Consider the following 17928-nt stretch of genomic DNA (forward strand, 5'->3'; position numbering starts at 1 on the left):
CTTTTAAAATTATGGTCGATTCTGGTCCCACAGAATAGCAACCCTGAAAGATGCATTCTGCTAGTAAATATGAGACTAACCTACCATCAATGTAAAATTTGCACTGTAATTGTAGTTCATCGGAAAATTAGTCTATTCTCTTTGAGATATTGTTTAGGCTATCCTACTGTTATTGTAATTAATTTTTAGATATTGCTACATTGACAAAAATGAAAAAAGAATGTATAATTTGACATTTGAAATGAAAAAGACAGAAACATAAAAAATAAAAATCACATTTATTTAAACAAAAATATACACACAGTGTACAATGGATATGGTTTACACAGAACAATAAAACAAAATGATATTTCTTCGAATACCAATATAAAATGATCTAACCTATTTGTGCCTCATTTCCTGGGACTATACATTATTGGTTGATCTGGAATATACATTTAACATGAAAACAGATGCCAATGTTTCAGATAAGTACCGCAAGAATCTGAAAATCAGATATTAGGTTAAATAAAATAATAACATCTTCATATATGTGAACAAAGGATTGCACATGTGCATTAAATGGGAGTGTCTGCACAGTTACAGACACGTGGAGTCTGCCTTTTAAAAGTTTGAAAGCTCTTTGAAATGGTTTTTAATACTGATAGCGATATAAAAGCATCAGAAGAACTATACAGATAATATAGCAACTTTGCCAATATTTGAGTCAATATTGCCTGCTAGTCAATAAAACCACACCAAGTCATCATTAAAGATGTACTGCTGAGTTGTGACCTAGTATGGCCTTGGAGTAATTTTGATGATTTTAGGAAGACTGTGAATGTATTCATAACGTGTGTGAACGTGCAACATCTTAAAAGAATGGTTTAGCAGGCAACATCACTTGTATTAGGTCTTCTCTCCTTTAATGTTCAGTCTCTCTGGGTACTATACTTAACTGTGAGCCTTCTTTTCCTTTTTAAATTTAAAATTCTAAATATTCATGCAATCTATAAAAGTTCAAGCTCAGGAGAGCTGATGGCATGTACATTTTTCAAGTTAATATGACTTTACAATTTTTTCCTACCTCCTTGTTACTAATAGACTGATATGATTTCTTTGACATCAGAAATGTTTTAGACTTCCTCTTACTTGCTTAGAAATAAAATTAAAAGTGATTCATGTACACTATGACTCAGAAAGGAAAAATCCAAATTTCCATACCTTATCTTTATACCTAATTGGCCTGCCATATTTTATCTACAACATTAACTGTATTTTTCTGTTCTTAAAGACAGTCTTTGCTAGAGATAGCATCTGTGTGGAAAGTTCTAACTTAAATCTTCCAAAGAAACAAAAGATCTAATACATCAGTACTTTGTTTATAAAGCAATGAAACATAAATATGGGGGGAAAAAAGCATAGCTCTTGCCAATTACAGCTGGGTTAAATGAATGTGAATTCACCTGAAATTGTCAATCCACTATACAACTCTCAGCAAATCATTCTCTTCAGCAGCACATAATTTGTGAAGCCTCCAGCTATTGGGGATGCCTTGTGTTCAATATGTTTGCTTCGCTCTGCAACTGCTCAACAGTTTTTTCTCAGACCAGTTTCTTAAATGGTGATAAAAGTTAATTTACTTCCCAAAAGATTACAAAAGGTGCCCTGTATATTGAACTAAACCACTGACAGACCATCCTGTTTGGAAATCAAACACATAAAACATCTGTGCGATTTAGTATGCTGCCAGAGTTTAATTTGTTTAATCTAACAGTTTGGCTTTCAATTGAGCTATATTTATTAGAATCTGGGCATGGTAATATGTTACCGTTTTTCTTCTTTTAGCTAATGCTAAAATGATACACTTAAAAATGGATACTGAAGCACATTTTTAGTGATACTCTGATTAGGCTAACATTTCCCTGAATTTAGCCTGAAGTTGTTACTACGTACACTAAAGCTGCATTGCTGAGGTTTCTCTTGCAGACCATCATAGAGAGAGGCGTTTTTAAAACACATCATTATGATTAAATGATTTAATTATGAATAAAATATAAACATCAAATATTACTTATAGTCTAATAGGAGTCTCTAAAGAGGGTAAAAACCAAATCAAAATTGTAGCCAATAGATTGCATTTTATATCATTTTAGTAATTTAATACTGCTTCCCATTATTGGTTATTTTCTGGAGAAAAAGTGATGGCGGCATTCAGTTACGTGCTGGTAATTGTTTGACAACTGGCTTTCCAGGAGTTAAAAGTATGGGTTGGTAGCATTTGGCAGTTTCTGTGGTGTAACTCCCACTGTGGTCAATTTCAAGCTACGGATGTGATGTTACTGAATGTGGGGTCCGGAAGAGAGACAGGCACAGTTAGCACGTTATAATATTGTGTTTCCACTGTACAGATACAATTGACATAAACAAACTCAAGAGCAGAGGTCAATAGTAAAATGTACTAAAACAATTAGGAATTGGTAAGTTTTGATTATTACCTTTGTTTTTTAATAAAATCTATTCAACTGTATTTTATAGTTTAATATTTAATGATGGCTGTGTTTTCACAACTGGCTTACAGAATTTAATGATCAGCTATCATGAGTCAGCATGAGCCACTTTCCAGCACACCACTATCCTCCTCTAGGCATGTATCAAACTTGACATAGGAGGGGGTTTGATTTGCTTGGGAAGAAAAGCCTGACTCTACACAAATCTTTTTCTTCTCCACCGTCTTATTCTGTGCAAAATACTATACTTAGCTGAGAGGAAAAAAGGGGAAGTATCCTTCATCCAGATGCTAGCTTTTAAGCCTCCATAGTTCCTCAGAAGAAGAAGTGTTAGTCTTATAAAGTAAGGACTAGAGGTTAGTTACCTGGGCTCCTGCTCTAACTGGGCAGTTGGTCATTTCAGTGCAATTTGTAAGCAGGATCACATGGTTGCTCTGACTCACTGGGTTATTGGATTGACCAAACTATTTACATCCAAGGATTGTTTGGGCAGAGTGCAGACAAAACCCAAGGCAATATTTACAAGAAAGAAACAACCACACAAGAAATAAATGAATGGGTGCATCTAAAATGTGGGTCTGCTTCAATAAAATATTTCAAACTTTAATGTTCAGCTGTCTTGTAGAACATTTTCAGGCTCTGGATCTTTGGTCACTGGGTCAAATGTAATTAGGATTCCACCTTCCCTTGTTTTTAAATATGTTTTCTATAGGACTTTGTAAATAGCAAATACAGAATTTTTATCTACATTTGAGGATATCAGAGGGCAAACATGTTTTTGAACCAAAAAAATTATCTTGTTTGGAAATGTTACTTTCTTGGTTCAGTTTCTGACTCAACGTGATCCTTTAAAATAGAATGATTCGTGCATCTTTTAAACGAAAATGAAGATAGAAAAGCAGGACTTAGCCTGTGTTTGTACAAAAGAGATTTTAAAACTTTTTGTTTAATATTTTTCCTTTGATTTAGAAAGCATTAATAATTTAAGAAATAATGAAGTAGCTTTCCAAGGATACTTGGAATACCTCTCAGGAAAGGAGCAACATTGTTGTCAATATGAAACAAAAATTTTCTGGATGAAATCCACTTTTAGAAGTGTGCACAAATATAAGCTTCCAATAGGGAAATGCAGATGATTGTGCTAATAATAAACAAGAACTTACATGCATTTGTATTACAGTCAGCTCTACTCTTTTAGAACTTTTATATTAGTACTTAATAAAAAAGAAAAAAGTCTTTGAAATGTCTTCCCAAAATAGAAAACCCTACTGTTGGCTTTCTAGTTAATATTTTTTTCCATATTTGAGTCAAGAGGTTTCATTTTTAAAAATACAAACAAAAAACTATTGTTTATAAGAATATTTACAAGATGATAAATCACTTTAGTTATCTTGGAACTCAGACTACCATTTAATATACTGAATGAGGCTTCATAGTTATTCAAGGAAACCTCTGTCATCCCAACCTCTGTACCTTAAATCCAGTGGGATAATGAAAATAATCACAAATGCTACCATTTTCAAATGAAATTGAACAATTCAAAGATTATATTTACTCAGTGAAATGAAGAATGAGGCATAAAGGAGAACACCAAGATAACCTGTCTATGAGTAGATCCACGGTACACAGCATCTTTTTATGAAAAAGGTTGTAAATAGTTTGACACCTACCTCAAGTATAATGCCCACAAGTCCTTAACTAAAATAAAAGATTGATAATTCTAGCATTAAAAGCCCCAAAGGGTTATCTAAAATGCAGTAATTTGAAAAACCAAATATGAGCCTAGAGATATGTTTGGAATTCTTATTTCAACAGGCATCTTCGTGGAGGAGCTATTACATCAGCTATGGAAAGCCCCTAAGATCATCCACTGAATGTGGTCACAGCTAAGAAGTGTCAGTGTAACAGGCCTCTGGCATTTCCAAGCGAGATTTATGCTCTGGATGGCATGCTCCTCTGATGAGAAAGGAAAAAGAATAGATTCTTAAAATTTGGAGAAAAAAAAATCTCATTTGTTCAGACCCTTATACTCCAAGCTTCAATTCCAGCAATAAATGCCAATTTCTATTTAACTAACTAGCATTCTTCCCAAATTTTCATGTATATATTTAGCGTGGCAATTTAGAGAACAGACAAGCCACAAGCTAAGAAGGTAAGAAGAGATTGTAACCAGGGTTCTAAAATTATCTAGCTGGGTAATTGGGGGTATATCTTCCGTGTGCTTTAATTTAGCCATTTATAATGGTGTTATACATGATGATCTCTAAGGCAACTTCTGATTTGGAGTTTTGGAAAACTTTCAGTGTTATTTTACTAAGGGCAAATTTGAAATTCCATTTAAGCGAAATAATTGTTTGGGTTTATCATTAGTTATGGTGGCCTATGTTTTAAAAGGTTTATTCACATATACTAATCTATGCTAGACAATGCATACTTACACAATCTACATTCTATACCAAGACGACTGCTAGAAAACACCTCAAAGATATTTTACAGTCTTTCATGAACTTGACTACATAAAGTTCAGGCTGATGGGGCCATCGAACCTAAGTCAGAGTTTTGAGAAGATATTATGCTTTTGAAAAGTATTTTTACTGCTTTACTGACACTGTCCATCTACGTGTTTAGGAGGACCTGTCACACCTCCACTGGATGACAAAAGTCCTTACAAGCACACATAAACTGCTTCTGTAGTCAAAATCATGAGTTAACTCTCCCTAGTTTCAAGTAACTAGAAAAATATTTTTTAAAGCCCACAAATGGGCTCTCAGGTTATTTGTGAGAAAGGCTATGGAATAATATCTCAAAGTCTCTCTTCCCTTTACACTCTATCATAGCTTTGGAGTGGAGAATGCCACTCTCTGAATCACCCCCAGGTCCCCTGTAGCGACCTAGGTTTTCTCAGAATGTCTGTCATTAAAATACCCCATGAATGAAATGTACACTTTCTGAGCTGATCTCAACCAGCAAGAATCAATACAAGCTTAGAACTAGAAACGCGATATGATTTAAGGTTTGTTTAATGGATTTCTTTCAGAGTCATAGGCTGATAACTAATTCAAGTAATTCCTAGATTTGGGCAAATATCCCTGATCACCTCCCTCCACAAATTCATGACAATGAAAACATAAAAAAGGTAGAGATTATCCAGCGGAAGCGTATTTGTGTTCCTGTTTATTTACATGTTGGTAAACTTAGGTGTCAGCTTTTCCATAAGTCCCCTCTGGAGGTCTGTAGTACTTGGGGAAAGCCATCAGCTGTAGCATGTTGAAAGCATACTTCCTGCATTTGATATTCTTCAGTACATTTTCTATGCGGCATCCTTCTCTGGTGAAAGGGGAAAAAGGACAACTTCATGAAACACAGAATAAATAAATATGCTTTATTTGTCCAATGCAGAGTTGCAGCAACAGTCCAAGTAAAAATAACAAAGGTTCAACTCTACATTTTTTTTTTTTCACAAATGATGATACATCTTACAAAATTAAATCCTAGGCCAGGCCCAATACCATTATTGCCCTCAGAAAAAAGATGAGTAGAGTCCCTTTGCTCTTAACATATATTTAAGGTTTAATAAACTCTTTAAATATAATTTGCTTCACAATACAGCTTCATTTTCATTTCATAAATATATCTGCCTTTTTTATAAGTTTTCCACAAATGAATTTCTCAGTCTCTTTAAAACACATGAACATCTACACATAGCCCTAAGGATATAGGTTCTAGGAATAAGGCATTTAATTTATTAAGTCTGGCCATATAGATTTTTAAAGGAAAGTTTCATCTCTATTTGACTGCATTATTTTAGCTGTGCAACGAAGAGGAAAATGGCTTTCCAGACAGCCTGGTCCAAGTCTCAGCTTTATCAAGAGGAGCGCTTGTGTACAGACAGTACACAAGTCACAGGTGCTGAAAATGGGGCATCGAGACACAAACAAGACTTTGTTAAAAAAAAATAGAAAAGTACTCTGAGAGCCAAATCAACCCAAACCGTGGTTACAAACGGGTTCATTTAATTACAAAACATAAATAGCCATTCTCTCCAGAAAGTTACTTGACAGAAAAGGGTTAATTGCAGGAAAGAAATCACAGAACTAACAGGTTAAGATATCAAACAGAAGATTCTATCAGCTGATGGCGACAGTGAGATCGGCACAGTGGAAATCAAGTCTGGAACCTCCCATATCTCTAGGACTTGTCTCAGGGTTTCAGGGTTTGTGCAAATTCAGTCTTAATTTCTTTAAATAAATTTAATGGGAAGAGGAAGAGGAGATGCAGAACGTCAAGCTTTCAGGATTCTGTTCTTTGTCTTATGCCAAAGACAGGAATTTAAAATTTCTTCTTGAGCTAGTTAACAGAGGGAAACACTTCTCCATGAACAAAAGAGCAAAATAATTCACTTAATGCATAGTACTTCTTTTTTTTTCAGATTTTAGGAAAAACAAATAAAACACAATTCAAACATTTGTTTTTTTTTAAATTCTGTGATTCTGAAAATGTAGAAATTACAGCATTGTCCCCATAATTTAAAGTCCATTGTCAGTTGTAGAAAAGAAAGGAGTACAACATAAAACTTATTGGTATTTGGCTAAAAGTAATGCAAGACTTAAAATAAGCCACACAACTAGCAGGTGTGAGCTGACAAGCAGCAAGGCGACGGGATAGAAGTGTCGAGAAGTTGGCTTGTTATCAGTTAGACAGCCTGTTTCAGGATCATCAGATTCATTCAGTGCTCCCTGGGTTTGTCTGCTGTTAAACGGGGGGGGGGGGGGGGGGGGGCGGGGTTAGGGGAGAAAAGAAAATAGTATAGCGTTCACACAGTAAAGAAACTCAACCTTAAATATCCTGAAATACAACACATTATCTTATATAATACAGCAGTTCCAGATGAAGATTTTATGCTAAATAGCCCCAAATGCATCCTGCGTATTTTTTCTAACTGGGCTTTTGTGCAAAAGGGAAGAGAGAAATGTTATGATGATATTCACATGGGTTGAATATGTACATGCACAAGGAAGAATCAGAGAAGCAAAACGGGGCCAACAGACAAGGCTACGTGAATAAAACTAAAATATGGATCAGCCCATAAAAATAATCTGATAAGTACATCTTTGGAAAATGAAATGAGAAACACAGTATGTAGTGAAGGAAACGGACGTGTCTGGCACATTTAAACACACTGTCTATTACTGTACCTATATAATGTATTTAAAGTTATAAAAATGATTTATGGAAATGGCTTGGTATTCAAAATGAATGAAACATCTGACATGTCATCCTTGGCAACCATAAGACGAGTTTAACAAAACCTGACTCAGCACCCTTTCATCGGTTCAGCTCATAAATTATGTTGTCTCCTGCTCATCTTCCTAAAATGAAGCCAAATCTATCTCCTATGGACTCCAGATCTGAAAAGAGATTCACATTTACAGAGTACATGTTGAAAAAGAAAAGATTCTAAACTTCCACGTTGTGTATTTTCTGTAAAAGTGAAAAATAAGCATTTGTAATTGGGCTTAAAAGCAGTTCCAATTACGGGACATCTGAAATACGTCATATTGATGTAAGTTGAAAATACAAATTCTTTTCTGTGGTATAGTTCAGCAGTATTCAGAGTACTCAGAATTTCAGTCACTCTCAGTTGTCAAGGAGTTTTTGATCTCTGTCAGCTCCTCCGGGTTTTGAGGCAGAAAACCAGCTGTTGCTTGGTCTGTGAACAGGGCTGTATATGCAAAGGTACCTTCTACACAAGCCCCTTAGCATCCATGACCCCCTTTCAACCAGTTGCAGCTTCTGAAAACCTCCTACACAGAGATTTTTGACCTGGTGTCGACCACATCCAGTGGCCACATGTGGACAAACAGCAGTCGTAATTATTTCAAACAGCGATCTTAGTTTAAAACACCAAATCAATCAACGCTGGGATGGGCTCTGGTGCTTCCTTGTTGTTCGGTTAAGACCTAAGGACTATGGAGCCAGTGTCAAAGTGAAATAGAATATTATCTGGAAAATGAGTGGCTTATTGAGTGAAAGGGAGGGCTGCATAATTCCTATTGTCAGTTGTACTTGGTTACTTGTTTAACTTTCTACTTGCTCACTAGGTAGGAAACATGCAGTAGATTTTAAAGTATGGATACCTTTGAATGTGACTAGGAAAAGCTTCCTTGTCCAATAGTATTTCTCTGATATCATCTTCACTAACACTCTCTCCTGTCCATTATTAAGATGAAGGTTATCTGTAGCAAATCTCAAGTTTGTTAAAACCTTGGTTCCTTTCCTTGTTAAGAGAGAAGTACAGAGTCTCCTATATCATTTATCTATCTATCTATCTATTTATCTATCTATCTATCTAATCTATCTATCATAATGTAAATATTACGTTCTGATTACAAATTTAGGTTAAATATTAACCACAATCTATCAATAATAGTATAGAAATACTCTTTCTTTCCCAGTGGGACCACCTGTAGACAGGCTCTGGCTGAGGAACAGACAACTGGCCGACCAGTAAGTTGAAAGGATCTTGTAACCGTCCTTACTCCAAATACAGGGCACTCATTCATACCAGATGGCTTTTTTTCCCTACAACTGCCAGAGCGCATTTAATATTTTCCAAGTCTGCTTGTTGAATATGCCTTCCAAGTGAAAGTGCTACATTAAAAGATTCTTTTTTTTTTTGAGGGGCAGTTTTATAATTGAATTAATTTGTTGCTTACTAACTGCAATCTCTGGAGATAGAATAATATATTAAAAATGCCTCTGACATAGTCATTCTATTATTCAGCTGAAATTTGAAAGCAACATAGCCTACAAGCCTGCCACAGCACATAGAGCTTGAGGTCCTGACTATGTCACCGAGTGGACACAGGTCCTCTTGGGGCTGCTGCCTTGCTTCCTGCTAAGAACAGCACAAATGGTTATTTCTTCAGGGCCACAGATGAATTTTTCAGCACTTTGCTAGTGTCAATGCAAAGGACGTACTAAGTAATAATATTAGTAATTTCCTCCCTGGGAGATTATGACAAATAACTAATTAGGGGCTGCCTTGCACGGTACCCCGATAATCCAAGGTCATTAGTTTTAGCCATCACTGACCGGTAGATCACCACGGAAGCAAATCACAATGTTGTCTCCACTGAAAATGTGACATGATCTGACATTTAAGGGCAGTTACTGAATCTGCAGGATAGAAAATGATTTTTTTTTTCCTTCAAAGACCTGTCAAAGCAATCACTTAAAATAGAAACAAGTAAAAGGAAATGTCTCACTCTTAAACACATCACTGCCTACACAAGGAGACATTTCCTTAAATAAAACCCAACGTGCGTGACTTGATGTTTGCTTATTTCCCCCTCTTTTCTGTCAGCAACTACTGCTGTATCCTAGATCACAAGTCCCCCACTATAGGTATCCTCTCAAATCATTCGGACCTCTAAAGATAAAAGTTAGAATCCTCCTATCTCCCCCTGCTGGGTAATTATTCATGAATAGTGTTGTTATTTAATAGTTTGTTCCTTTAACCACTACAGCTTTTCAAGCTCCCCCAAAGGAGAATTACCAGTTATAACTGAATTGAAAAATCTTTCCTTCTGACGAGAAAGCTGATTTCCTTCCATGCTAAAACGAGACTGTTTCACGTTTCATTACATCCAAGTTCGGAGCTATAGGCACACCATCTTGAAATGCTGAGCCAAGATTTTAGGGCCAGTATCTTACAGAACTTTATTTGAGTCTACACTCATCTGGTAAATTGATCTTAATAGAGCATCATATTTCAGGCTCTAGAATGTTGGATTGTGTCAGATTTTAAACTGGCAGATCTGTGTAAAAATGAATATAATGTAGGTCTTTATCAATAAGAGCTTTGAGAGTGGTACCTACATCATCAAATCAGAGATTCTTCAGATGTAGAGTGACTTTAAAAAGTCTTCAAGTTGAATTACACATTTTATAGATGAGAACACAAATTTAAAGGCCTTGCCTGGGCTTCTACAACAGCAAGTTGCAAAACAGGATCCTGAATATGTAGTTTGCCTGGTTCACAGTTGGCTTAAATGATAAAAAATAAGAGAAGAATTTTTTGTTTTCAGTTTAGATCAAGGTCCAGTGTGAAATTTAATGACTCAAAATACTCTTAGATGTCAAATTATCTACCAAAACTTTCCAAAAATTTAATTTATAATTAGAATATTGAAAGTATATTTCCAGGACTTTTGAAAAAAAACTGTGCAGCTGTTTAAACAGAGGGGAAATTTTAATAAAAAGAATACCAAGGTTGGGATAATTTCCACTGGCTTAGAATCAAGATTAGCCTTGGTCGCTACTGAATCACCAGCAACATTTAAAATGATTTCTAGGGCTTCCCTGGTGGCGCAGTGGTTGAGAATCTGCCTGCTAATGCAGGAGACACGGGTTCGAGCCCTGGTCTGGGAAGATCCCACATGCCGCGGAGCAACTAGGCCCGTGAGCCACAACTGCTGAGCCTGTGCGTCTGGAGCCTGTGCTCCGCAACAAGAGAGGCCGCGATAGTGAGAGGCCCGCGCACCGCGATGAAGAGTGGCCCCCACTTGCCACAACTAGAGAAAGCCCTTGCACAGAAACTAAGACCTAACACAGCCAAAAATAATTTAAAAAAAAAATGATTTCTTCATTTTAACTGAATTTCAGAATCTAATTCAAAATACATTAGGTCAACCACAGGAAAAGCCCCTAAATTAAGAAATTACTTAGAAGACATAAGACTATGTCACTGCTTGGAATGTCCAGGTCATAGAGCGTTTCCAAGAATCATAGACAAGTTTGCTACAAAAGAAAGAGCAGTATTATGCAAAATTGCACTCAGAGGAAGGAGTCCTCCCCGTAGGGCACTGCATGCACTTCTGGACATGACAGTCTAAGGCGAGGGCTACTGTGAACTAAAGGATACCAGAATATAAGGATATGGTCACCAGGAAGATGATAGTGGGCTTGGGAACCTGGCAAATCAGAAAAGACTGAAGGCTACGGGAATGAGAAGAAATCCATTGGCTTAGAGAACAGGAACATTTATAGTTAAGTGGTTGTTGATTTCAGATAGTCAAAGATTCAGTAGTTTAAAGTCTGGGCAACTTGCAAATCAATGGAAGTGTTTGAAGTAAAGAAAGAGATCTCTCATGTATCATATCCAATCATGTGATAGCTGCTTTATAGATAGTATCTATTCATTTCTTACAAACAGTCCAACTGGTTAGAATTATTATCTCCACAGGCAAAAAAGGATTATAAAACCTGTGCAAGTTGCAGACAGGGAATTTTTATCTTTGTCTGTCAAATGGAAAAGCCATATTCCTTCTACTTTATGACTGTGATCCTTTGAGCACAGATTTCTTGCTACCTCTCAGAAACTGGCAGGTGTGATTTCTTGCTAGTTGCTAGATTAGATTAAGCAACTTCTAAAATTACTTTCATCTCTACCTTCCTGTGATTCTTTGATTCTGTTAAAACATAACTGCACACTCTAGAGATGCATATTTTTTCTACTAATAGAATAGGTGACAGTTCAATAAGAAATAGGGTATGGGGCAAAAATCAAAGAAGGCAAAGCATGTTGACACTGTATTTAATCTCTAAAGTGGTTCTTGCTCATTCTTATCTATTTTCAGAATTAAAAAAAAAAAAGTGATATATTTAATTGTTTAATTCTCCCCGGTATCACTTTTTACATTCTTCTTCCAATTTCACTCTTTTAGTTTTACAAAGTGCCTGGAAAATAGGAATATCTTCTTGTCAGAAGAAGCAAGGCTCCAAGTAGTGACACTTTCAGATAATATTTAACATTGCTTTGAAAAGAAAGTGCAGATGCCCAGAAAAACAAGAAAAGATTGATGAAAGTGTTTTATAAAAAACTTTAAAAAGGAAAAAAGAGAAAGAGAGAGAGAATGAATGAATTTGAAGTATAATTGCTTCCATCAGACCATTTTCAGAGAATTGATTCCAGTTTTGATCTTTGAATTTTAACAAGGAGAATACTTGGATGAGGTCCAGAAAGAAATATCATAAATGATTAAAGGGCTAAAGAAAAATGCTGATGAGGAAGTGTTTAAGGTTAATTTTGTTTCGATAAAAGAAGGCTAAATGAAATGTGACTGCTATATTTAAATGTATGTAAGACAGTGGTAAAATAATTTTTGAGGTATTAAATTGTGTTTTGCTCTCTTATATTTTAGGCTGTAGCATCAAGCATGTGCCTCAGGGATTTTAGCAATGCTGAAAGCAAGCGCTGTCTGAACTAAATAGATTTGTTGTTCTTTTTAATCTTACGACAGAGAATATGAGGTGTCCATTGAGGGGGCAAAAGGATCTTTGAGGGTTGAAAGAGAAAAGAGAGGGAAAGGGAGAAGGAAAGGGAGGGAGAGAGGGACAGAGAAGGAGAGGGGGAGATAGAGAGAGAGAGAGAGAGAGAGAGAGAGAGAGGGAAACAGTGGGGAGAAGACAAAGGGACAAAAGTTGGTGCTCAGAGAGTGAATCCCTGTGCATTGTTCTGTGTCTGTGGCTTGGGTGGGGTGGGGGGAGTGGGGGGGTGGGGGGGTGGGGGGCGGGGGGAGGGTCGCGGTATGGAGGGCCACAAGATGCATCTAGGGAGGCTCTCCCTAAGTCACTGGTCCACCTTGCCAAAGGTTCCCTTGTCTTGAGCTTGGCTTGGATGTAAGGAAATGAAGGGGCTTAAAGATACCATAATGAATAGGAAATGGGCACATCCGCAGCGGATGACAGATACTGACAAGCCTTCCAGAAGTTTCAGTGTGAGATAAGACCCGTGGCAAGAGGAAAGCTCAAAATAATAGAGACTGATTTTCCACCAGCCTGGTTGGATAGGAGCTGAAATGTGGAATGAAGTTTGTTTAAGGAAATTATTTTAAAAGTAAACAAAACCAAACCACATGCCTTAGTTTGTAAACAGGTAAATAGGGTGGTTCTACAAAGAAATAAGTACGTAGATGTGGATATATACCTATAACTCATTTTCTATTTCCCATGCAGTGTCATTCGCCTTTCTTTGTACAAGAGCTCCTACAGGATGACTTAGTTTTAATGGCTTCAAAATAACAGTCAGAGAGAAGAAACCAGACTAGTCACTGAAACATTCTATAAATGTGTTTGTGGCTAAAGTACTTAAAAATATAAACAACCCTTGTCTCACTGCTCTAGTTTGGCACTCTCCTGGATTGGGGAGAACTTTTATACCCCAGTGAAGAGGAAAGTAACAAGCAAAAATATAAGACTTCTGATTCCATTCTTGATAAGTACCAGGCAGAGGATAATGAGGTAAATCCATCGAGAGCCAGATTTCCTGGTGGGGCTGTCCTGAGCTCCCAAATAAAAATAAAAGTCCATATATGCTCGTGTTATTATGAAAGTAGCTTGGGAAGGTAGCGGGTATCAGTAACAACAGATACCCATTTGGACACGTGTAACAGGAAAGAACATCAGCCCAGCTTCCCAACATCTATTTGATTAAGTTTCAATCTTCCCTTTTAAAGGGAGAATGTTAAGATCTACCCAATAGGATTATTGAGAGATAATGTAAAGGCACCTGCACCTACCACATTCCCAACAATAGATATAAGTAAATAGGTAAATAAAAAAATTCCCTCTCTAGCCCTCCTTTTGTTAAATCTCAGTTTTCGTGCAGACAAGGAGTATCTTGACGAGATGGGCAGCTGCTCAGTTCCAGCTCTTTCTCCTCTAGTTCTCTCTAATGCTGAAGTGCCCCCAGGATTTAGGACAGCACACTTTACCTTCCTGTACTAGATATACTGCCCTTAGGCAGTATATAAGTCAACCAGTCCCATGACTTAACTATCACTGTATGATGATGAATCTTAAATTTCTCTCTCTACTGTACATCTCTTCTCTGAATTACAGACACATATATTGCATCTTCACTTGGATGCCTAATAGACATTTTAAGGTATTGAAGCATGGCAGAATATGCCACCCCCAAATATGCCACATTGGCATGAGGATTATTTTGAGCTAAAGGCACTTGAAAAAACAGCAGATGCAGGAAGAGTGCTCTGACCTCCCCTTTTCTTCCTGAAAGCAAGAGATAAAATTCCCACGTGGAAAGACGCCCTCTCGCTACCAGCAGGAAAGAAACATTCTTATCACCAGATACGGGGAGTCAATGCTGAGAGAATTCTATACAACAGACCTAGATGAAAGAATTCTTATCTTCCTTTAGCACCACACCCTGTGTCCCCATATATTTCAGTTATTTTTCCACAATTGCTTTTCTTTGTTCAACCTAGTATAAAAGTATTTAGGTTTTGACACTTCTTTGGGTCTTCATTTTCTGGTGAGAATTGCCATGTATATGTTAAATGTGTATGCTTTTCTCCCATTAATCTGTCTTAGGGCAGTTTAATTCTCAGGCCCAGCCAGAGACATTAGAGGGCAGAGGAAAAGTTTTACCTTCAGTCCAGTTTCAAGGTCACGTCTTAACTTGAGTCCGCCTCCTCTGTCACCATTCCACGTCAGCTCCTCCCTTCCTTCGCATCACAGGAAATGACACTCACCCACTCTCAGACATTCATGTTAAGCACCTCAGTTCTCCCTGATTCTTCTGCCCTCTTTACACCCCACAGCCATCCATCCATCCATCCATCCATCCATCCATCCATCCATCCACCAATCGGACCACTTGGCAGCATCTCTACTGCTGCGACCTGCCTGTGACCCTCCGTCCTCTTGCTTGTACTAACAGAAACTGTTTTCCTGCCTTCACCACTCTTACTCCTCTATTAAGTTTCAGTAAATCCTGATGTACCCATTTAGACAAATGGCAAAGCAACCAATGCACTCTTCTGGTCGTGTCCTGAAACGATTTCCCAAAGAGCTTTTACAGAATGAAAATCCAGCTGCATCTCAGTCTCCCATAGGGAGCCAGGCTTGCCAAAATAGCAGCGGTGCTTACCCATCTGCAAGGAGATGGAAATATTTTCAGCTGCTCAGCACTGAGACGAGGCTCCTGAATCATAAAGAAGAAGTTCAGCTATATCTTCTTTCGCCACAATCTCTTGGGTTTCTCAGGTTTTCCAATCCCCTCCCATCCCTGCCATTTCTATGGGATTCCAGTCAGCGAGGTAAATCCTGCCAACCTTTTTCAGTGGTGAACTCCTGTTTTGGGTTTTCCTTGTTGCATCTGAAATGGATGGAGTTGAGTACGGACCAGTATCAACATCACCACCGCAGTATCAGTATTATTACACATTCATTTCCACCCCATCTTGGAATTGGACATGCCAAAAGAATCAGTTTAGAGTTTTTGCCCCTGGAATTGTCATTATCTTCTCTAGGAGGATAGGGTCTCTCTCTTTCTCCCCCTTTCAACCTTTTCCCATTTCTATCCCCAGCTCTCCTTTTATTCCGACCATCCCAAGCAAATAGCACAATGCTACAATTTATTTTATCAACTTCTGGAAGTCAAGGCTTATGAAAATCGTTGTGAAAGAGAATAAAAAACATTCAAGAATCTTAGAGTGTAGTTTTTGGATACAACAAGTGCATGGCTTAAAAACAAGTTACGCAACTGTTACACAATGACAAACTATAAAATGTAAAATCCACCAAGGAGGAAGAACCCCAAGGTGTAACTCAAAGTGCTTTTTTACATATATTATCACTAATATCTGCTTCAGGGATTCAAAGATCAGGGAAGGCATCTTAGAGAAATAAACTTTTGTGATGGATGATGAAGGCTGAATAGAATTTCAATGGTTAGAAACTGGATGGGGTTGGGGGGATGTAAATAACATGGAAAGGCATGGAAACAGGAAAATGTCAGATGCACTTGGGAATGACCCACAGTCTGCTTTGGTTGTAATGGGGCAGCAGGAAATAGCAAAAGCAGGAATATTAAAATTAGGATACTTTCTATTTTTGTAGCTTATCTATTTTAGACATTTTCTAAAATAAACACATATTTTGTGATAAGAAATTCAACTACATTGTTTTAAAATGATACGGGGCTATGTGGCAAATGTTTGTGTCGTCGGTAAAAACTTAGAATTCTCTAAATGGTGGGTGGACAAACACTGAGGATTCGTGAGCAGTGGAGGGGTGTGATTAGCTATGTACAGCGCCTAGCCGCAGTGGGCAGGATGGCTTGAGCCAGGACTGAGGCAGGGATGGAATAAACCAGAGACATGGAGACCAATTAGGAGGCTATTAAAATAGTCAAGGCAAGGAATGATCAGAGCTTGAACTTGGAGTGCAGGAGAAGGGTGGGGAAGTTACAGGTTCTAAAACAGAAGTAATTTGAAAAGTAGACTATATATTAAGAGTTTAGGTAGGGGAAGATCAGGGAGAGAAAGTAAAAAAAATATATATGTTCAGGTTTTAGGAGGAAATGCATTCTGTTCAAATATGCTGTTTTTTAAATTTTTATTTTTATTTTTTATTGAATGAAAGGTTCTTTAAGTTCTATAGTGCTTTACAGTTTTCAAAAGCTTCACACACGATTTCATATAATCCTGTAATAACCTTTTTTTCCCTCTACCCCTATATTGCCCCTCCCTCCTTCCCTCTCCTGGCTAGTGTGTTCTCTATATCTGTGAATCTGCTGTCACTCTGCTTCTTTTTTGTTTTAATCACTAGTTGGTTGTATTTTTTAGATTCCACATATAAGTGATATCACACAGTATTTGTCTTCCTCTGTCTGACTTATTTCATGAAGCATAATGCCCTCCAAGTCCATCCATGTTGTTGCAAATGGCAGAATTTTATACTGCTTTATGGTTGAGTAATATTCCATTGTGTGTATATGTATATGTACGTAATACGTATACACACACAGCACATCTTCTTTATCTATTCGTCTGTTGATGGGCACTTAGGTTGCTTCCATGCCTTGGAAATTGTAAATAATGCTGCTTAAATATACTGTGTTTGATACAAGACTTTTAGTTAGACATTTATAATAAAAGGTAGGTCTAGACAGGATATATACCATAGTTCTATACCATACATTTGGAATTTTCCGGCAAAAAGTGGGCTAATTAGATGAACACCCATGTAGAGAGTATATGACGAGCAGAAATGAGGGCTGAGGGTAAAACTCTGGGGAATGCCTGCATTTGTAAGGCCTCTAAGGAAGGAGCCAGACAATAGACAGCAACGTAAGAAAACAGGCACAGATTCAAAGAAAGAGGATGTAACCAATGTGTCCGCTGGAGCACGGAGGTTGCAAAGTAACTAAAGGTCACTGGACTCCATAATTATGTGACTTGCAGCCTTTGACTTTCAGTAGAATCTTAGAAACAGAAATTAGTTTATAATAAACTGATAAATGAGCAGCAAAGAATGGGAGGCAGCATTTTATTCTATTTTAACTACTGTGTCCAGAGCCTTGATGGTGAAAGGAAGGAAGAAGAAAGACAGCACAGAGCCTCGAAGAGTC

The 17928-nt window shown here is 37.4% G+C and overlaps 1 protein-coding gene across 12 annotated transcripts in view; it reads right to left on the reverse strand.

The window, feature by feature from the left end:
- Nucleotides 1-261: 261 nt before the first annotated feature.
- The window catches only part of INPP4B (inositol polyphosphate-4-phosphatase type II B), a 779792-nt gene continuing 762125 nt past the window's right edge, over nt 262-17928 (reverse strand). For 10 of the 12 annotated variants that reach the window (XM_028168300.2, XM_057546950.1, XM_057546955.1 and 7 more), the window contains one exon: nt 5858-7238. In XM_028168300.2, coding sequence (XP_028024101.2) covers nt 7064-7238 — 175 coding nt within the window. In that variant the 3' untranslated portion in view covers nt 5858-7063. Of the gene's footprint in view, nt 5817-5857; nt 7239-17928 lie in introns of those variants that run through there. The other 2 variants (XM_057546957.1, XM_057546956.1) reach the window with 2 other exon arrangements.

This window comes from Balaenoptera acutorostrata, chromosome 5, assembly GCF_949987535.1.
Source record: "Balaenoptera acutorostrata chromosome 5, mBalAcu1.1, whole genome shotgun sequence".
Lineage (NCBI taxonomy): Eukaryota > Metazoa > Chordata > Mammalia > Artiodactyla > Balaenopteridae > Balaenoptera > Balaenoptera acutorostrata.